The sequence below is a fragment of the Medicago sativa genome, chromosome 2 (assembly GCF_051527215.1).
Source record: "Medicago sativa cultivar Bolivia chromosome 2, Bolivia_mono, whole genome shotgun sequence".
NCBI lineage: Eukaryota > Viridiplantae > Streptophyta > Magnoliopsida > Fabales > Fabaceae > Medicago > Medicago sativa.
The window spans coordinates 3764564-3786099 of record NC_140750.1 but is presented as its reverse complement, the minus strand read 5'-3'; the positions used below and the strand labels follow the sequence as shown (position 1 = coordinate 3786099).

The window sequence follows — 21536 nt, the reverse complement described above, 5'->3', positions numbered from 1 at the left end:
TGTTTGGTTGTAAATGTCGGTCTAAGTTGTAAAGTTGTAAGATGTCATCACTGTATATGATGTGATCTTAATAGGCTTAATTAAATGAGCAAGCAATAATATGACATAAATTTTTCTTTTTAGTATTTGAAAAATAAAGTAATGCTTCAAATTGTTAGATACTACCAAAAAAAAAATTGTTAGTTTTTTTTTTTTTGAAGTTTCAAATTGTTAGGTACATACATGATAGTTTGCGTATTTAATACATGTATTTGAAGTATGTATTAAACTGGTAATCATTTTGCTTTATAGTGTTCCTTCAATACCGCGTCTTTTTTTTTAAATGATACATATTAACGGTTAGTTCTTACATTATTTTTTTTCTTCGTTCGGGTTTGAACGTAAAACATTCAACTACTTATTACTTAACTGAAATCAGTTGAGCTATGTAACCCCCAACTTCATTACACGTGTCTGATTAAAAATACTAATAATTTAAGATCTCAGACCCGTGCGTCGTGTGGGTTTGATGTGCATACTCATGAATTTTTGAACACGATTGTTGCTTCTGGAATTCCAAAAGGTTTACATTTCAAGGTTATCATTGACTCCATCAGACAAAAGAATCTCATTCAAGTTTCAACGAAGACAATTTCCATTGGTTGTTTCATTTGCTATGACTATGAATAAAAGTCAAGATAGTCGCTTAAACATGTTGGAGTCTATCTGCCTCAATCAATTTTCTCCCATGGGCAACTATACGTTGCCATGTCTAGAGTTACTAATAGGAAAGGCTTGAAGATATTGGTTCATGATGACGAGGGTGATGATACAAATGTAACATCAAATATGGTTTATAAAGAAATATACCAAAATGTACTTTAGTTGGTTCGTATTACAAAAAAACTTTGGATATCCTTATTAATGTGTTTTGTTATACTAATACTTTTATTTCAAATATGATGTGCTTGCTTTATTTATATTCTAACGTTTGTCAAGGATTACTTCACTATACATTGTCCAGTATTATTAGAGACCCGTGCGATAGCACGGGTCAAAAGTCTAGTGAAGGATAAAATGTTAGAGGAGGGCGACGACACACTTTGTTTCAATTAGAAATTGTTAGGGTTATAAATATACACGGGCTAATAAAACTAGTTAAAATAAAACTATTAAACCTTTATTTTAGGTGAAATAGTACGGTCTATAATTTCAATGACCTAATTCTTTTGTCAGTGTTATTTTAGCCACACTCCTTAATTTTTTTTTTTTAACCATACAAATACATTTCAATGACCAAAGTCTTAGTATCTCTTTCTTTTTATTTAATTTAATTTTCTTTTGACTAACAAAACATTTGTTTGGATCCGCCTCCGAGCAGCAAGCCAACTTAAAGTACACAAGCCTGCACTAGTAAGTGAGATCACACGAACAACAACCTAAACCCAAGAGCACTAAGCAAAAGGAAAAACACAACTAATGTTTCTTAAGAAACATACCAATTAATTGAAACAGACCATAAGAAAACTCGAAAATAGTTTGATATTCGATTCGATAAATAATCATTGTAAATGATATATTATTTAATCCAGGAAAAACACAACTAATGTTTCTTAAGAAACATACCAATTAATTGAAACAGACCATAAAAAAACTCGAAAATAGTTCGATATTCGATTCGATAAATAATCATTGTAAATGATATATTATACCATAAAAAAACTCGAAAATAGTTCGATATTCGATTCGATAAATAATCATTGTAAATGATATATTATTTAATCCAGGAAAAACACAACTAATGTTTCTTAAGAAACATACCAATTAATTGAAACAGACCATAAAAAAACTCGAAAATAGTTCGATATTCGATTCGATAAATAATCTTTGTAAATGATATATTATTTAATCCAAGATCTCTTAAGGGATAAAGAGTGAGAGAGAAAGAGATAGGAAATACAAAAGAAAATTGACTTAAAGTTAAACTCCACAATTTTCAAGCCTGGTCGATGGTATTAATTTGCAAGTTATATATGATGAACTCACGGGAACTCATTTGCTATGTTTTTTTAGTTTTATTTTATCTTGGTATGATATATAGCTAAATTGAAACAAGTAATAATGATACAAAATAAAAATAAAAAATGAATCACTTAGTAAGGTCTTTCGCCAATATAGTTGCCAGGGGGGTCGTAATTGCAAGTAATGAATGTGCCTCCATTATCACATTTCACTTTGGCACATCCAATACGCTTTGTGTTTCTCCAAACCACCTGAGTATAGTGGCCACACATTTCACCATTAGTACATGAGTTACTACTATAATCATAGTTTGGTTTTTCATCCACCCACAACTTCACTGCTTCGATGCCACTCATGTCGCCGCTGCTCTCTGCGATATTTTCTCCGTAACGCCCACCACCACCGGAGTGGATCAATTGACAATCACCCTTGCGTTGATTAGCATAGCTTTGTGCAAAAGCAGCAACTTTGTTGTCCCAAACAATATTTGAAATTTTAACGTTTGTATGAACTGCCGATCTTGCATTGTTGTGGGCATTCACGTAGTCTGCTGGTGAGTCTTGGGCATGTGCAACGTGACTACCAATAATGAGTGTTAAACCTAACAAGCACAACAGAGAAAATGAACCCATTTGATTTATTTCTGTAAATATCAGAATGCTAAATGGTTTTTGTAGTTGTTTGATGAAAATTGTTGTGGCTCTAGTGTTGTATTTATACAGATTTTAACATTAAATTTGGTAAGAAAGAAAAACATTAAATTTGGTAAGAGATATTATTTTTCATTTTAAAAAAGAAATTCTATGATTAGAAAAACTTGGCTCTAGAGTAAGTATCTTTTGGTTTCACTTTTGGATGATATAGAATTGATTCTAAATCTTTGACCAAAAAATATATTTCTAGATTGTAGAGTTGACTTGAACATATAAAGACAGACGTTCTAGAATAAAGTTTTTTTTTTTTTGAGGGAAAAGCTGATTTTAGCACTATAATAATTTTTTCTTTTTAGCACAAGAGTTGGTTTTTCTTTTTTGGTAGGAGTATAAAAGAGAAATTGGCAATACATTGTTAACCTTGGTTTTTATCTTGTTCAATTCATTTTATGTGTATTTAACTTACTTTCAAACAAAATTAATTTACAATATCAATTCATTTAAAATCAAATTATTTTTTTACAAGGAGTTTTATATGGAAAAATATCTTAAAATTAAAAATTAAAGAGGAATGAATATCGATAATTCAATATCAAAATACTTTGTCCCTAAAAAAAAGTATCAGAATATTTTTTGACATGATTCAACAACAACAATTATCGATTTCTTTTTTACCAAAAACTACTATAATTTATTTTCTATATATATATATATATATATATATATATATATATATATATATATATATATATATATATATATTAGGATTAAATATTTTTTTTAATAAAAGATTAAATATGTATTTTATGCTTATAAATATTTTAATTTTATATTTTTGTCCCCCTAAAAATTTTCTATATTTTTTAGTCCCCAAAACTTTTCCATTCACACATTTGGTCTTAGTTTTTAAGTCAACTCATGTTTATCTTTTGGAAATTTGAAAGAAAAAATCCGTAGTCACCTTTAGAATATTATATGAACCATTAAAAAATAGAATTTTTTAAAAAAACATGAACTTTTATAATTTCGATGCTTAAACATTCATATTTAATTTATGTTTTATTAGAAAATTCTAAATTTTTTTTGGCAATATTCATATAATATTTTAAACATTCCTGCAAAAGCTCTTTTTTTTTACAGGATACACATCACGTGATTTAAAAGTGTAGATAATTTTTTTTTAGAGACTAAAAATTGAAAAAAATTTATATTGAGATTAAAATGAAAATTTAGAGTATAATTAGGGGGTATCGGGTAAAGTTTCTCTGTTATCGATATTGTATTCCTTTTTGGACACTTTCTTAGCTGACATAAAACCCATAAGACTAATCTTATTTTTTTCCGAAGAAGATAAGACTCATGTATCACTTACCAGTATATGTTTAAACAAATTTACCATATTATTATCACTGAGGGAAATAATTTTTATTATAAAATTTTGAAATATCATTTTCTATATTCAAAATAAAAATAAAGTGTTATAAACATTGATAGATTTATTTATTCCATGATCTCTTAAAGGAGCGAGAGGGAAGAAGAGTGAGGGAATACAAGAGGGATTTTACTTATAAAATACCACAATTTTTAAGACCGATGGTTTTATAGCTTGGAAGTTACTATACATATATATATGACAAACTCACATGAACATTATTTTATTATTATACTCCAATAATACGAGAACTATCATATATAATAATGAGTCAAAAACTCATTACGTACATACGTTTACCCTGCTATTATGCATTTATTTATTCATGATATGGTATGACTTCTATATAAGCTTAAATTGAAACATGCTAATGATGATATTAAGCAAGCACTTAGTATGGCTTTTCGTTATTATAGTTGCCTGGTGGGTCGTAATTGCAAGTAATGAATGTGCCTCCATTATCACATCTCACTTTGGCACATCCAAGACGTTGTGAGTTTCTCCAAACAACCTGAGTATAATGGCCACACACTTTACCAGAAGCACATGTGTTACTATTATAATCATAGTCAACTTTCTCATTCACCCACAACTTCACTGCATCTGAGCCACTCAAGTCTCCGGGGCTACCCGCGAGATTCTCCCCGTAACGGCCACCGGAGTGGATCAGTTGGCAATCACCCTTGTGTTGATTAGCATAGTCTTGTGCAAAACTAGCAACAGTATTGTCCCAAACAATATTTTGAACACCAACCTCAGATCTTGCTTCGTTGTGAGCGTTCACATAGTCTGCTTGTGAGTCTTGGGCATGTGCAACATGACCAATAATGAGTAATAAGCCCAAGAAACACAATAGAGAAAATAAACTCATTTCTGTTACTATTATGGCTAGATATAAATGGTATGGTAGGTATTTGATGAAAAATGTTAGTGCTCTTGTGGTGTATTTATAGGGAACAGGGATTTTCTTACATAAATTTTTTGTAATTGTAAAGATTATTCTTCTTGTAAAAAAAGAGAGAGAAGGTTATTATGTAAGATAGACAATTGCTAAGGGTAATAGAATTTTCTACGATGAAATTTTCTTCCATGATCAAACAAATTAAATCTGGCTGCTTTCCCTCTTGGAAACGTAATTCTCACACGGTGGATTAAATCACAGCTTTAACTTTTAGTGTTGATTGATTAAGCAATTGCATTTTTCTTCTTCTTCATTGTTATGGATTATTCAACAAAAGGGAAATGTCTTCTTGAAAAACAAATCTGTCTTGATTTGTTACTATAAAATTGATAATATAGATCATCCATACTTGATTTTAATTTTTTCTATATAATACTTAATTTTTTTTTTTTTGAGAAAATGATACTTAATTTTTAAAACTTAGGAAAAGGATCTCCTAATACGAACCTCAAATCAAAAGGACCACCGGTGGACCACAACAAATAACTCGCCACCATCAGTCAATTTTTTGGCATAGAAGGTGTGCCATATAACACTACTCTCTTTTTTTCTTTCTATCAAGAATAGGTACATTGATGACACCGATAAAGTATAGCAAGCTTGAGAAAAGGTAATCTCAATGGACGTCATAGCACCTATAAGTTCGGAATGTATTTATAGGAAATCTTTTGCACAAAATCGACTTATAAGGTGAGAAATGTGTCCTCTTTATAAACTATTCTCAAGAGTCTTATCCATCCTTGAATTTGGATTTTTCCCAATACACCCCCTCATGCCCAACACTCGTTGGGCTTGGTGCGTAGATAGGTAGGTGATGCTTGAATTTGACAAGCTCTAATACCATCTTAGAATCGTGGTTAGGTCGGCTTGTGAGGTGACGATTACTCCCACTTATAAACACATGTTCATGCCATTTTTTTTTCCAATGAGTGACTCTTTAACACACCCTCTAAAGACCATCACTATTGAGTTTGGTTCGTGGACATAAATGGTGGGTGACCGATAGCAGGTGACCCATATGATCTTGGAGAGGCTCTGATACCATGTTGAAATTGGGGCATAAATCATCCTCACAAAACCGGCTTGTAAGTCAGGAATGTCTCCTCTTTATAAACTCTTATCTAGAGTCTTATTTATCCAATGTGAGACTTGGATTTTTTCCAATAATAAAGACTACCGGCCTAGATTATAGAATTTTCAAATGAAATTGCGTCCATGAAGAGAAAAACTTGGCTCCTAATTTCCACCAATTTTAACGTAATTTTCATTAAGGTGGATTAGATTAAAGGGCACCAACTCGAGAATTTCACTTTTGGTGTAGGCTGATTAAGAAATTAAGCTACAATATGGAATATTCAACAAAAAAATTACAATTTAAAAGAGATCTATGAAAAGGGATAAGAAAAAAAAAATACTTATAAAGAATTTTATATTTAGGAACGGATGTACCATTATTCTTCTTGCTCAATATGGACTATTCAGCAAAAAGAAAATGTCACATAAAAAAACAAAAGGGAAATCCATCATAGGAAAAATCAAAAACAAAATGTGTCTTTGATTTGTTACTATAAAATTGGACAGTATATACTTTATTGAAATTATTTTCTACTTAATTTAAAAATTTAAAATTTCCAAAAACATTAAAAACACAAAATAATAATTGAAGAGGACTGGAGACACATAATCAAATAATCAAAAGATGGACACAAATATACATGTTAAAATGATTTAGTCATGTCGGATGTTCAATGTCTTAATCTCATTGCCTCTTTGATTAGTCAAATCTACCACAATTCATTATATAGATATTTTTAGAGCAAAAACTGAGCATATAAGCAGGACCGGTTCTAATATTTTTTGTGCCCTGAGCGAAACAATAAAATTATGTCTTTTTAATTATTCAAATATTTTTTCTTACGATTTTTTCTTACTATAAAATTGATAATATAGATCATCCATACTTGATTTTTTCTTACTACTTTTGGTTGCTTAACATGTGCCCTTAGGGCACAAGTTAACACCACCCATCTTAATTTTGTCGTATCTTAATCCTATCTTATCTTATCTTAATCTTAATCTTATAAAAGTTATTAAATTCTGCAAGCCATCCCTATCAAAACCCTATCCATATCCTTCACATTTTAACATGCAGTCCCTTTGGCGGAAAAACCCTAGAGTTTTGAACTGCTAAAGTTACATCATTGCCCTCCAGCTCATATATCACAGTCTGTCACTCCTTGGTTGCCAAGTTGCTTCTTGCTTGAAGAAAAACAGAGCTAGATAAATGAGCACATGTTTCCTAGGTGTAGGGGTCATCATGCTTGCTGCATTTAATCATTCACTTGGCTCAAGAATGCTATCTACTCCCTCTGATCATTATTATAGGCAAATTTTGACTTTTTAGGTTCATTCACTAAATGATGTATGTAGTCTATATTGTAGACCACATACATCATTTATTGAATAAATCTAAAAAGTAAAAATTTGCTTATAATAGTGACCGGAGGGAGTAACTTATAACGGAACACATGATCTCTTCTCCATTAATAAGGCACAACTAGTTCTTCTTTCTATTTAATTTCTTACTACCTCCGTCCCGGTATAATTGACCTACTTTGGTTTTTCACACAGATTAAGAAAAGTGTATAAATAAAGGAAAAAGTGAAATATATTGTATTGGGAATGATAAAAGTAGTATTATTTAGTGTTATATTGTATTGGAAATGATGAAAGTTGTATTGAAAATTGAAATGGGTCAGTTATTTTGGGACACTTTTTTTTAGAAAATGGGTCAGTTATTCCGGGACGGAGGGAGTACCATATATTCATAAACGAGTAATTAGCCAAATACCCCCCCGAAATTGCAAGGCGCGTCAATTACCCCCCTGTAGTTAACGAAATATCAAATTACCCCCCGAAATTGATAAACGTTAGTCAATTACCCCCCTCCGTTAATTTCCTCCATCCAACATGCTGATGTGGCAGTTAACTGCCCACGTGGCACTGCCACATGGTCAGAAAAGGCATGCCACGTCAGAGGGGGGTAATTGACTATATTTTTTAATTTTTTTTTGAAATTTTTTTTTTTGAAATTTTTTTTTTGAACAAAAATATGATTTTTCCTTGCAAATTTATGATAATTGATCACTACTATGAATCTTATTCCTTCTATATGCTAATTTATATGACTAATATATGCCACTGTCATTATTATCACTACTATATAATGTGAAATTGATGGTGTGTTTCGATTTGGACAGAAGAGGGGGAATTGAAGCTTGCTTTAGGGCTTAATAATGATGAAAATGATAATGGAAGCTTTGCATGTTGATTTTTATTGAAGTACATGATAGTACTGTTGTGTATGTTGGTAGTTTTGATTAAAATTCTTGGTTCACAATAATTATATGAAATATGTATTGTTGTTCTAAGTATTTTCTTATGTGTATTGGAAACAAATGTAAGAGGCAATTATGCTAAGCTGTTTGTGCTGCTATTGTTCTAAGTTGTTTGTGTTGTTATTGTTCCAACAAGTTCGTGTCAAAAACCCCCCTGTAGTTTATCAATAATGGTCAAAAACCCCCCTGTAGTTTATCAATAATGGTCAAAACCCCCCCTGTAGTTTATCAATAATGGTCAAAAACCCCCCTGTATTTGAATTATTTGGGCTTATGTCACTACTAGAAAAATCAATTTTAGAGAGGGTAGAAATCCGTCACTAAACTACCATAATTCCCTCACTAACGAATTTAGTGAGGGATTTAGTGACGACCGGTAATCCCTTAAGAATATTGGCCTTGCTAAATTTTTGTGAGGGATTTTGGTTTCCGTCCCTAATTGACACGGATAAAATCCCTCACTAATCATATAAATCCGTCACTATATATGCACCAGAAAACTTTGGCAAATCCGTCAGTAATCAGTGAGGGATTCTTGTTCCCTCTCTAATAGTGAGGGACTATTCCATAGTTGTTTACCAATATTTCCGTCTCTAATTAATGACGGATTGCTATTCCCTCTCAAATTGTGAAGGCATATTTCATCACTAATTGTGATGAAACTAAATTCCCTCACTAATTCAAACAGAAATTTAATGACAAATCTCAAACCAGATTTCATTAATTAATTATATTAGTATTGTAAATATATTTACTATATTAAACTTGTTGAAAATTATAAATATACAATAAAAAACAATTGATAAATTGTCTTCATACCCATCACCATAAAAGTCATGAGGAAACTTAATAAGTTTACAACCATTGTTCAACTCTCAAAATACATGAGTCATAAGGAAACTCTCAAAATAAGTTTCATAAGAAACGCATAAACATTTTTAATGGTACTAGAAGTAGCACATTAACTAAGTTTGCAACCAAGCTATCAAAATAACCATATGTTATACATACTATATATCTATATATCAAGTAGATGGAGGTAGAGGTGGGTGTAGATGACCTTGAGAAATCATTTCCATCAATTTAGTCATTTGCTCCCGCGATGCACGAATCAACTTCTCATGAGCCTTCAATTTCTCTTTAAGTGATGTGTTTTCAGCCCTCATTTGTTCAAATTCAGAATGTAAGATGCCATCAGATATGGAAGATCTAAATGGCTTATATTTCCCAGCTTCCGGGCCCAAACCATATATACGACCCTTCTTATTTACTCCTCCAACAACATCTAAGAAGATAATGTTGTCACTTTCATGTCTAGAAACATCATCCCCTAGTGCCTCCTCATGTGAATCCCTCTCAATAATCCTTTTTTCAAACTCATCCTGCAAAATAATAATATTTTACTAACAAGTAATAATTTCATACTTCATTCAGTCAACAAAAACAAACTAACATTCTGATATATCTTCTTGTCAAGACAATTCATTATTTTTCCCACAAGCAACATTATTATACTGTGTTCACTGCTTGCCTATATTACAAAAACTGAAGCATCAAGTGGAGTTAGGATTGGTATGGAATAAAAAAAAAAAGAATTGAAATGTCAGTGCTCAGTCTAAGTCATAGGTACATTTATATTATTTCTTAATATCTTTTAAGCTAATTGATTAAACATACACTTGCAGACTGCTACATATGTGCTTAACATTTAGCATCAGTGTAGAACCTCCATAAAAATAACATCAGTGTATAACTAGTTCCCAACAACTAGCATAAATGAACAATTATTTCAGTGCAGATCTATTAAAACAATTAGAAATAGCATCAGTTCTTAACAATAGACTAAATACTAAATATTCATCAAGTTCAATAAGGTCATGAAGTATTAACTTACAGCAATATCCTTTGATTTTGAGGATATTTTATCTAGAGATAGTTTATCACACACAACTTCAAGATAAGAAAGAAAGTTATCTAGCTCCTGAAATTCAAGAACTGTGGTATAGTCCTATCGAAACAAGTAAAGAATGAATTTGGAATGGTACAATAAAGACAACAAAATAAGAGGATATTCGCATGTAATGAGGAAATTAAACAAAAACAGCAACATACCCATTTCTTCTTGAACATGCCAATCTTGAGACACTTTGATTTGGGAACGCCATCTACAACCTTGTAGCCATATACTTTGGGCATATTAGGAAGGTCATCAACAAACATCTTCAGCTTGGATGCATTTATATGTTTCACTGTAGCTGATGATGATGATGTTGATAAGGTAACAAAACATAGTAAATAAGCTAAAAGAGTGAGTAGCTTCAAGAGCAATGTTTTCTCCATCGCTACCTTGTTGGAAGGTGGATTTGAGATAGACTAATATAAAGAGAGGAAAAGGAGAATGTTGTAGTGAGAACTCTCCTTACAGCAACATCCTTTTATGTGTGTTTGTTGTTGTATGAGATGTGGAAGGATTTGTTGCTTGCCCAACAATAGAGTGTGATGGAGTAGTGGCAGCCATACCTCTCCCAGATGAGTGTGGTACCCCCAACTCTCCTACCTCTACTGATACCTATACCAGTACCTCTTCCTCCACCCGTCATAGTAACATTTCATGCCATCTATATATACATATAAAAAAACATATATTTGATTAACACATCAAAATCTGGACATATCTAAAACATATAACACAGATGTCAGAAGAAAGTTCAATGGTTATTTGTAAGAAAAGCTTCTTATCATGTCGGTATGAGTACTTCTTATCCTACCAAATGCAAAAACAGAAAACTACCAAGGGAACAAACATAAAAGGCTGGGACAGCAGGCCAAACTACAATTACAAAGCAGCTGCGCAGGTACCTCAGCACAGAAGAACAGCAGAAGGTGCTGTTAAGGTCAGATAGAATCCACCAAAAGCAACAGAACAGCCAAAAACCAGCAGCTTGTTTGCACCAAAAAAAACTCCCATGCCCCATCAAAAAGTGGGCATATATCAAAAGTTGCATACACCAAAAAAAAACAGATTAGTTCATTCTCTAAAAGAGCACAGTGACCTACTTAAAGTGGCTATATCAAAAGTTGTTGATTTTTTAGGGAAATAACAGGTGTACATACAAAACATAACTCATTTCATCAAGAGGTGGAAGTTGGAAAATGTACACTAATCAATACTGATGCTGCTCTCGATATTCTTCTTTGTCAAAATATATATTATTTGGTTTTTCACTTGTGTTTGTCTAAAAATGAATAGCAAGTAATCTTTGTCAATGATATTTACAAAGAAGTTACATGGAAGGGTTATAGAAAATTCAAAGGAAGTTTCTGACTCTGCAAAGCCAAAAAAAAGCAAGAGGGTCAGTGCTAATAATAACTAATCCATAAAGATTACTAGCTAATTAGTCAACACAATAGAAAACGAGTTGTGTTATTCAAATATACAAAAACTGAAGCAGTTTTCATACATAATGTACAATACATACATTTTTATGCGCTGTATGTTCTGTTTTGAGTGTAAATAAATTCAAATAAATATCAAAATGCTATCAAAGTTAAAGCAACAAGTCGTATCTTTATAACTAAGTTTAAAGTCATAAAAGCTTAACCAAGTACAAATTTGACGATTTCTTAAAATTAAATGACCTATATCAGGGACAACACCCTGCTCTAAATTGTATCAACACCATATCACATATCAACAAAATTCGAACCCAAAATCCAAGTGTCACTTCAAGTAAGGCCATGATGAAAATCACAGTTAATATATATAAATTAAAACAACATCAGTATCACAAACATCAATTTCACTGAAGAAAAAAACTCTGAAAAAAATAAAAATAAAATAAAAATAAATAACAAATAAATTCTGAGATTGAGAGAGTGGTTACCGTGATTCTGAGATTCACTGAAGATTTGAGAAAGGATTTCGGGAGAAGGAAGAAGATTCACTTTTGGGAGTGAGATTCAGTGAAGATCTGTATTGTGAGAGCATGAGCACAGTGAGGAGAAATTCAACATCAAATTCAGAAGAATCTACAAATTAAACACATAAATTAGTAAAGATGAGAATGGGAAGAAATTTAAAATTGAAACCTTGACAAAAGAATCTGAAACTAACCGATTTTGGGACTGAGAAGAGCTTTTGCGATTTCGTGAAGATGAATGCGATTCCGTGAAGATGACAGCGATTCCGTGAAGGTGTGTGCGATTCTGAGAAGAAGAGAGCTTGCGATTAGTTTTTGAGAAGAGCTTGCTGTTTGGGATCGATAGATTTGGTTCAGATTTGGAACTTTGGAGCGATTCATTTTTGGATTGAGAAGAGCTTTGGTTTAGATTTGACGTGAATTGGGAAATTTTTTTATCTGAAGAGTGGTTGAGTGTTTGGGAAATTTTTTTGGTTAATTTAGGGTTTGTGAATATTGAGTTCTTGGGTTTGAGTATGAAATTTTGTTGGATAATTATTTTAGGGTGTTTGTGAGCCAAAAAAAAAAAAAAGAGGGGGGATATTTTAGTAGAGAGGAGGGAAAAACCAAAACGTGAAAAGAATTGAGGGGGAAATAATTCAGTTTTGATAGTAGTGAGGGTTTTAGTGAGGGATGCCTTGGATAGAGTTATGTAAGTGATATTAGTGAGGGTTTTAGTGAGGGATCCATTAGAGAGGGATAAAGTCCATGCCAAATTCCGTCACAAACATACAGTTAAAGAATTTAGTGAGGGATTTAGTCACGGAATTTTTGTGACGGAATTTTTGTGACGGGTATTTAAACATTTCCGTTACTAATGCTTGGCAACTCATGTTTTGTGGAAAATACAAAAATCCGTCCCTAAATCCGTCCCTATTAGTGAGGGATTGTCTTCCCTCCCTAAAATCCGTCTCTAAATCGCGTTTTTCTAGTAGTGTGTTTTGACAGAACCTGTTATGCTAGTTCTGTTTGTGGCTGGTGGCGTGTTTCTGTGGCCTGCAGTGTCTGGGTGCCTGCAGTGTCCAGGTGCATGAGTGTCTAAGTTTATAATCTATGACTAAGGTATGCTACTATATGACAGAATTATCTCTGTGAAATCATCATTTAAGTATGCTACCTATAATGACAGTATAAGCATAGAACAGTATAATGACAGTATAAGCATAGAACATCTATATGACAGAATTATCTCTGTATAAGCACATTATATAGTAGTGATAATAATGACAGTGGCATATATTAGTCATATAAATTAGCATATAGAAGGAATAAGATTCATAGTAGTGATCAATTATCATAAATTTGCAAGGAAAAATCATATTTTTGTTCAAAAAAAAAATTTCAAAAAAAAATTAAAAAATATAGTCAATTACCCCCCTCTGACGTGGCATGCCTTTTCTGACCATGTGGCAGTGCCACGTGGGCAGTTAACTGCCACATCAGCATGTTGGATGGAGGAAATTAACGGAGAGGGGTAATTGACTAACGTTTATCAATTTCGGGGGGTAATTTGATATTTCGTTAACTACAGGGGGGTAATTGACGCGCCTTGCAATTTCGGGGGGGGGGGGGGGGGGGGGGGGGTATTTGGCTAATTACTCATTCATAAACCATGACACATCAACACCATTATATCCTTACTACTAGAGCTAACAATGGACCGCTTAGAGAACTTCACTATGTATGCCAAAGACCGTAAATTCGTTGGTGCATTATCATCATGTAAGATATGATTAGCCTTTGAATGCATCATGTTTATGGTTTTTTCTTTCACTTGAATTTGTTTCTACCATAGTGTTGTTGATGGGTAAAGATCCTCTCCATTTAAAAAATAAATAGAAGTATGCAATTTGGAGAGAGATAGACACATATAATAGGTAGTGGGTCCCACCATGATTAATTACTTTTGACTTTTTTATGTGTCTTTATCTCTCCAAATGGTAGAAATGGAGAGGATAATAAATGGAGAGGATCTTCACCCGTTGTTGATGCCACTTATTTGAATAAGTTCAGTCTTCAACCATGCACTAAAAATCTCCTTTTATAAATTTATGTTCAAATTTATGTTTAAAATTTTATTTGTGCACTTTTCATCTCATAAAAGGTATGATTAGCCTTTGAATACTGCGTGTTTATGGTTTTTTCTATCACTTGAATTTGTTTCTGCCATAGTGTTGTTGATGCCACTTATTTGAATAAACTCAGTCTTGAACCATGCTCTCAAAATCTCCTTTTGCAAATTTATGTTCAATCTTATGTTGCTTCTATTATATTTGTGTAGTTTTCATCTTATTTGTGCACTTTTCATCTCATGAAAAGTATAATTAGCCTTTGAATGTTGCATGTTTATGATTTTTTTTTATCACTTGAGTTTTTTCTGCCATATTGTTGTTGATGCACTTATTTGAATAAACTCAGTCTTGAACCATGCACTCAAAATCATCTTATTTGTATACTTTTCATCTCATGTTAACAGTTCAAGGTAATGTTGGCCCAGAGATTGACATAGGTGGGATGGACTTGATTAATATGTGAACCTTTCACATCAAGTATGACATATGCTCTGTGAGTTGCTCCTAAGTCATGGAGACAACTGAAACTCCAACAAGCAAATCAACTGGAAAAAGGCTAGCTGCGGGTTTGGATGGGCTAGATTCAATTAATATTGTGGGTTGAGAAATTTCTGCAACTAAAGAGCCAAAAATAACACTAATCTTATTTATTTTTTATGATCCAAAAATCGATTAATCCGAAGAGACTAATCCCGCCATCCATTTGCAGGGACCCTGTTTAAAGCCAGAACAAAGCTCTAAATAGATGTGAGGGAAATATTTTTCATTTTAATATTTTGAAATATCATTTTCCATTTTCAAAATAAAATAAAAGTGTTATAAACATTGATAGATTTATTTATTCCATGATTTCTTAAAGGAGTGAGAGGGAAGAAGAGTGAGGGAATACAAGAGGGATTTCACTTAAAAAATACCACAATTTTCAAGACCGGTGCTATTAGCTTTGGAACTGGAAGTTATATACTCCAATAATACGAGAACTATATCACATATATATGACAACCTCACATGAACATTATTTTATTATACTCCAATAATACGCGAACTATCATATCATAACTATAATATAATGAGTCAGGAACTCATTACGTACATACGTTTACTCTGCTATTATGCATTTATTTATTTATTTATCCATGATATGGTATGGCTTCTATATAGCTTAAATTGAAACAGGCTAGTGATGATATTAAGCATGCACTTAGTATGGCTTTTCGTTATTATAGTTGCCTGGTGGGTCGTAATTGCATGTAATGAATGTTCCTCTATTATTATCACATCTCACTTTGGCACATCCAACACGTACTGAGTTTCTCCAAACCACCTGAGTATAATGGCCACACACTTTATTAGCAGCACATGTGTTACTATTATAATCATAGTTGGCTTTCTCGTTCACCCACAACTTCACTGCATCTGAGCCACTCATGTCGCCGGAGCTCCACGCTAGATTCTCCCCATAATGTTTATCACCGCCACCGGAGTGCATCAGTTTACAATCACCCTTGCGTTGATTAGCATAGTTTTGTGCAAAAGCAGCAACAGTATTGTCCCAAACAATATTTGCAACACCAACTTGACGTCTTGCATCGTTGTGGGCGTTCACATAGTCTGCTTGTGAGTCTTGGGCATGTGTAACATGAACCATAATGAGGGATAAGCCCAGCACACACAATAGAGAAAATGAACTCATGTTTGTTACTATTAGGGCTAGATATAAATGGTATGGTATGTATTTTGATGAAAAATGTTAGGGCTCATGTGTTGTATTTATAGGGAAATTATTATATGAAAATTTGATAATAGAGAAAGGAAAGGCGTATGCAAGAAAGACAGGTCATAGAATTTTCCACAATAAAATTTTCCATGACAAGAAATATTTGGCTTCTCTCCACCAATTGCAACGTAACGACAGTAACTGCTGGTGTTGATTGATTAAGAGCTTGCAAAAAAATTCTAGGTTCATTGCTATGGACAATTCAACAAAATTAAAATGTCTCCTAAAAAAACAAAACCTAAATGTGTGGAAGAAAATCAAATGATGAAAGGAAAAATTCTTATCATCAGTGGGTCGTGACGTCTTTATTAAATCAGTGGTTCAGTACATTCTGACTTATGTTATGTGGTGTTTTTTCTACTAGAAACTTGGTTCAAGTTTGAGACAAACTCTTTTTTCAATTTAAGTTCACCCCATTTATAGTTCACGAATAATTTGATATCAAAGCTTTTAATCTCGTGTTACTGCCTAAACAAGAATGACTTATCTTAACAAATCCCTACTCTTTGATGTTAAGATGTTTGAAGGCTAGTTAATTAGGAGATTATCATGAAGTCTAAGGTTGGCTACCTTCCTAGTTAGAACGGGGTATTTTCTGATTAGTGGAGGCAAGACACTAATTATTAAATATTTTTCTTCAAGTAGCTAGTTTAGTGGTTAGAATTCCAATACAATAACTGCTATATTTGATTCCTTAACTATTGCTTCGAGCACATCGATTTGCATTTCCTTTTTTTTTTTTAAGCTAATAAACTTCTTAATGCATTGAAGAACACTTCTGATTAGATACAAATCGGTATTCTGGGTTTGGGGTATTACATTTTACCCTCCTGAAAAAATTTCGTCATCGAAATTTCACGTTCTGAATTTCAGCTGTGTTACTATGATGAATTTCTGATTCTGATCCGAAAAAATAATCTTATTGTTAGTTTCTACTCTGATCATATCGGTTGCTAATCGATCTTAAAGTGTCTTTCTAATATGACAAGTAAGACGATAAGACAAGACATTAATTTACTTACTACTCCCTTTGTCTCTTAATACTTGACACAGTTGACCTTATTACGCATGCCAATGCATAATTTTAAGCTTAAATATCTTGAATAATATATTATAAAAAATTATGAAAATTTGATATTTTGAAAATACTTATCGAGACAAATCTAACGACATCTTATATGATATTATTTATCTTTGTATATTAGTAAAAAAATATGGTCAAAGTAAGTTAGGTCAAAATTACATATTTTCAAATGGGTCATCTATTGTGGGACAGAGGGAGTAATGTTTAGACCTGCGTAGAGTATAGGATCGCAATTTACATCGAAAACAAGGCGTAAAGTTTAAGGTCTACAAAAAAAATAAGTGGTGGGTCTTATCACTAAGTGGATCCCACCATCATTATTTTTTATGTGTCTATCTCTCTTCAAATTCCAACAAATAGGAAAAGTTATAAATGGAGAGGATGTTGACCCCTTGCTTTATCCTTCCTGAAAAACAATAAATAGGTATCGTCGCTCTTTCTCATTCTTCAAACTATTGTCATCTAAAGCAACAAACAACCGACAAACAACACATAATTAGCAATAAAACAAGTTGAATCATACACTTAGACATAATAGCGTGACACCATAATTTAAACCTAGTTCAATGTCCTATCTTAACAAATGACAAGCATTATCATAGCCGTAGAAAATCAACTAATAAAACTCAGTCAGGCAAGACCAGCTTTAAATTTATTTATATATAAACAATAGTGTATAGTTTATGAACTCATATAACTATATATGTGAGAGAGAGAAATATATATATATATATATATATATGTGTGTGTGTATGTGTGTGTGTGTGTGTGTATATGAGTGTGTGAGAGAGATAGAATATTTCTTAAATAAATGATATTTTAGATAATTTGTATTTGAGACAAAAAGTTGTCTCATAATTTAACAATAGATAAGAATTTTAATTTTTGTTTAATCTTTAACACCAATTTGTTCCATTCCAGAAATAATTTTAAAATTAAACACAAAATTATTTTGTTTCATCTTTTATTTTTCAGCAAATCAAACGTCACATTATTTCTTCTAATCAAAATATATGGCGAAAACACCACCTAAAAAAAAATATATGGCGAAAACACCACCTAAAAAAGAAGATTGAGCCCGTTTGTTATAGCTTTTTTAAGAAAAAAAAACACTTATTTTAAAAAAAAAATTACTTTTAAGAGTTTTGCATCCGTTTGTTACAGTTTTTAAAAAAAATCAGAATCTAAAAAAAATCTAAAAACGGCTTCAAATGAGAAGCTGTTAAGAGCAGCTTCTCAAAAAATAGATTTTTTTTAGAGGAGAGAGAAAATATTGTTTAAAAGATTGAGCTAATTTTGTAACAAAAAATCCCTTTTATATAGTTGTATCCAAACAAACTAGATTATTTGTTTTAAAAAAGTGATTTTTATTACGGTAAACAAACGCAAAATAGATTCTGATTTTTCATAAAATCTCTATAATATAATCTCTAAATTATTTTATGTCAAAATCACTTTTATTTTAATCCGTAACAAACGGGCCCAATATGTGGGGAAAAAATCAAATGCCCTCAATTGTCTTCTGTCACTAAGAGCCGCCAGGCTTCAATCAAGGCGTGTCATGCGGCTCATGACGTTTTTTTTTTTTTTTTGACGTATGCTTCATGACGTTTTAAATTAGAAAAAACGAAACGGCACATGCAAAACCCTTCGAAAAAATACTTATCCTCTCAAAAAACTTTTTTTTGTCTTTGTGTTCATTGGTCAATGGATATGGATGCGCATAGAAGAAATACCTTCAATGAAATATAAAATATTCGGATATTTTGTCAACACAAGAAACATTTATATGCTCGTTTAATTCACTCTATTTTTCTTTTATATTACGTCTGACAATATTATTTTCTTTATAGTTAGATCATCCACAATACAGCACCCCATTTGAGTGCTTAAATGAGTCTCAACTGTACACATCATTCGTTTTATAATTAATTAATACGTAATAAGCACCAAATCTCTCCAACCCAGCACCTCAAAATAATTATTAATTGGATCCCAGCAATAACTCTATATCATTACATTTTAACAATAATTTCTATACTTATTCATAATTATATAATTTTAAAATATTGAAATAATTTAATTATAAATTATTAAAAAAACAAACATTTTTATTTTATTTTTATTAATAATTCAAGAAAAAGTTAAAACTTAAAAAAACAATATAACATGAATGATGAAAAATTGCATATTTCAAATAACAACTAATCTTGTTGACTATCACTCCTAAAATGTTGTCAAATATGCTCCACAAGATCATGTTGAAGTTGAAGATGAGTTTGTCTATCTTGAATTTGTGCTCTCCTTTGTAGGTACGGGGCAAGATTTGGATGAGGACCATTATGTATTTCATTCCTTGCAACATCATTTTTTAATGTCAAGATAATACAATAAATAAATAAATATATAAAAAATAGAATTAATTGTACATGTAAGACCCATGAGTAATAGGAGAGAGAGAGGGTGCCTATACAAGCACCCACCTTCATAAGCACCATATTCATTGGTGTCACAAAGGGGGTGCCTATTTACAATGGTGCTTAATAGGGGAAGGACTCCCCATTGTAGATGGTCTTATATAGCTTCGCCTAAGTATATCCAATTTAGTTGTAATAATGTCAAGAACAATACCATATTTTACACCCTAAAAATACTGTTTACATATATATTGAAATGAATTACATATATATATCCAATTTATATATGATTATCGAATATTAAAAAAAAGGTTAAGTATGTTTTCCATTACTATGAATATTTCTTTTTTTTATTTGTTTTAGACTCCAAAAGAAATTTATTCAGCTTTTAGTCCGCCAGAAGTCAACAAGTTGATGGCTAGACGGAACATGAGAAACTTGGAGTTCTTTCTTGGCAAAAAGATCTTGAACAAAATGGTAATCAATTGATAGGTGCTTCATTCTAGTGTGAAATACAAGTTTTGCACATAGGTAGTTGGCTCCAATTTTTCCTGTGTAAATGGTTAGCAGTTGAGAGAGTTGAATGCCAAGTTCATCTAGTAGGTATCGTAGCCAGAGTAATTTTGTGGCGGTTAAACCAATGGTTCGATGTTCAGCCTTTAATTTGTAGAGGATCAAGCAACTGTGGATTGTTTCTTGCAAGACTGCAAAATTGCATTTGGACCAAGATATACAATATAGGCACTTGTGTATTTCCTCTAAACAATATCAACACCCCAATCAGTATCACAAAAAGTAGTGAGATGGAGTGTGGTTGTCCATACTATAGCTGCAAACCATAGGATAGAGTATGCTTCAAATAGAGTAAAACACATTTTAGTGCTTGCATATATATATATTAGCAGTGGGAGCTTGCATGTGTTGGGACAGCTTGTTGACTGCAAAGGCTTCGTCTTGTGGTATAGGGATTCATCGCAACTTAGTGCAACATACTATGATATAGAAGAGTTTGACGTGGACATAGGAGTGGACACAAGTTTGATATCAATCATGTTTCCTTTTTGAAGTATATTTTGGATGTAATGTCGTTGGGAAAGAAAAATTCCTTCTGAAATGGGAAGAAGCTAAACACCAAGAAAGTGACTTGTGTTCCCCATATCTTTCAGAGAGAACCTGGAGGTCAATGTTGTTTTGAAGGCATGTAAAAAATTTGAGGAGTTACCAGTGAGAAGTAAATCATCAACATAGACAACAAAATAGGCCACAATCGTGTCTTTATGGTAAATGAAGAGGGACGGGTTAGATTTTGACATGGTGAAACCATAGTTGGTCACATATTAGTGTAATGATTGTACCACGCACTTGGATCTTCCTTGAGGCCATAAAGAGACTTATGAAGCTTGCAAACATAACTGGAGTATATCTGATGTACAAAGCTAGGTGGTTGAGACATATAGTCTTCTTCATTAAGAGTGTCATTGAGAAAAGAATTATTTACATCCATTTACATGAGAGACCAGCCCTTAGAAAGAGCAATGCCTAAAACCATTTTGATTGTCTGACGTTTGATAACAGGGCTAAATTTGTCCTTATAGTCGATACCAGGACATTGATGGAATCCCTTAGCTACTAATCGTGCTTTGTAGCGCGAAGTGAAGCCATCAGGATTCCTCTTTAGACAAAACGCCCATTTATTTTCAATAACATTGAAATGTAGGTTAGGAGGAACTAAATACCATGCACCATTATTCAAGAGGGCAATGAATTTTCCAAACATAGCTT

The 21536-nt window shown here is 32.3% G+C and overlaps 3 protein-coding genes and 1 pseudogene across 10 annotated transcripts; all 4 read right to left on the bottom strand.

Annotated features, from left to right (window-relative positions):
• Positions 1-1953: 1953 nt before the first annotated feature.
• On the bottom strand, positions 1954-2651 carry LOC146943719 (pathogenesis-related protein 1-like). The gene has a single exon (XM_085741992.1). It carries the CDS (start codon positions 2631-2633, stop codon positions 2133-2135), a length of 501 nt encoding a protein of 166 aa, XP_085598118.1. The 5' UTR covers positions 2634-2651; the 3' UTR covers positions 1954-2132.
• A 1632-nt stretch (positions 2652-4283) lies between these two features.
• Positions 4284-5028, bottom strand: LOC146943718 (pathogenesis-related protein 1-like). The gene has a single exon (XM_085741991.1). It carries the CDS (start codon positions 4955-4957, stop codon positions 4478-4480), a length of 480 nt encoding a protein of 159 aa, XP_085598117.1. The 5' UTR covers positions 4958-5028; the 3' UTR covers positions 4284-4477.
• Positions 5029-9229: 4201 nt separating this feature from the next.
• On the bottom strand, positions 9230-13344 carry LOC146943717 (uncharacterized). 7 transcript variants are annotated; one of them, XM_085741965.1, is made up of 6 exons: positions 12560-13344; positions 11305-12474; positions 10792-11063; positions 10558-10700; positions 10340-10453; positions 9230-9827 (listed from the first exon to the last, which is right to left on the bottom strand). In XM_085741965.1, the coding sequence occupies exons 4-6, from the start codon at positions 10663-10665 to the stop codon at positions 9471-9473; spliced, it is 579 nt and encodes a 192-aa protein (XP_085598091.1). In that variant the 5' UTR covers positions 10666-10700; positions 10792-11063; positions 11305-12474; positions 12560-13344; the 3' UTR covers positions 9230-9470. The 7 variants fall into 7 exon arrangements, with proteins under 7 accessions (XP_085598091.1, XP_085598084.1, XP_085598085.1 ...); XM_085741958.1 differs by having other exon boundaries at positions 10558-11063; positions 11305-11772; positions 12330-12474; XM_085741959.1 differs by having other exon boundaries at positions 10558-11063; positions 11305-11772; positions 12330-12416.
• A 2069-nt stretch (positions 13345-15413) lies between these two features.
• Positions 15414-16218, bottom strand: LOC146943716 (pathogenesis-related protein 1 pseudogene; annotated as a pseudogene). Its single transcript, XR_015025689.1, has one exon. The product of XR_015025689.1 is annotated as a pathogenesis-related protein 1 pseudogene (transcript).
• Between the last annotated feature and the right edge of the window lie 5318 nt (positions 16219-21536).

Excerpts from the sequence above, each read along its gene's own strand:
- LOC146943719 (XM_085741992.1), bottom strand. The coding sequence starts at position 2,633 with ATGGGTTCATTTTCTCTGTTGTGCTTGTTAGGTTTAACACTCATTATT.
- LOC146943718 (XM_085741991.1), bottom strand. The coding sequence starts at position 4,957 with ATGAGTTTATTTTCTCTATTGTGTTTCTTGGGCTTATTACTCATTATT.
- LOC146943717 (XM_085741958.1), bottom strand. The coding sequence starts at position 10,785 with ATGGAGAAAACATTGCTCTTGAAGCTACTCACTCTTTTAGCTTATTTA. Across the intron at positions 10,454-10,557 it reads GCATGTTCAAGAAGAAATGG|GACTATACCACAGTTCTTGA; the intron begins GTATGTTGCTGT and ends TTGTTTCGATAG. Across the intron at positions 9,828-10,339 it reads CAAAATCAAAGGATATTGCT|GATGAGTTTGAAAAAAGGAT; the intron begins GTAAGTTAATAC and ends ATTATTTTGCAG.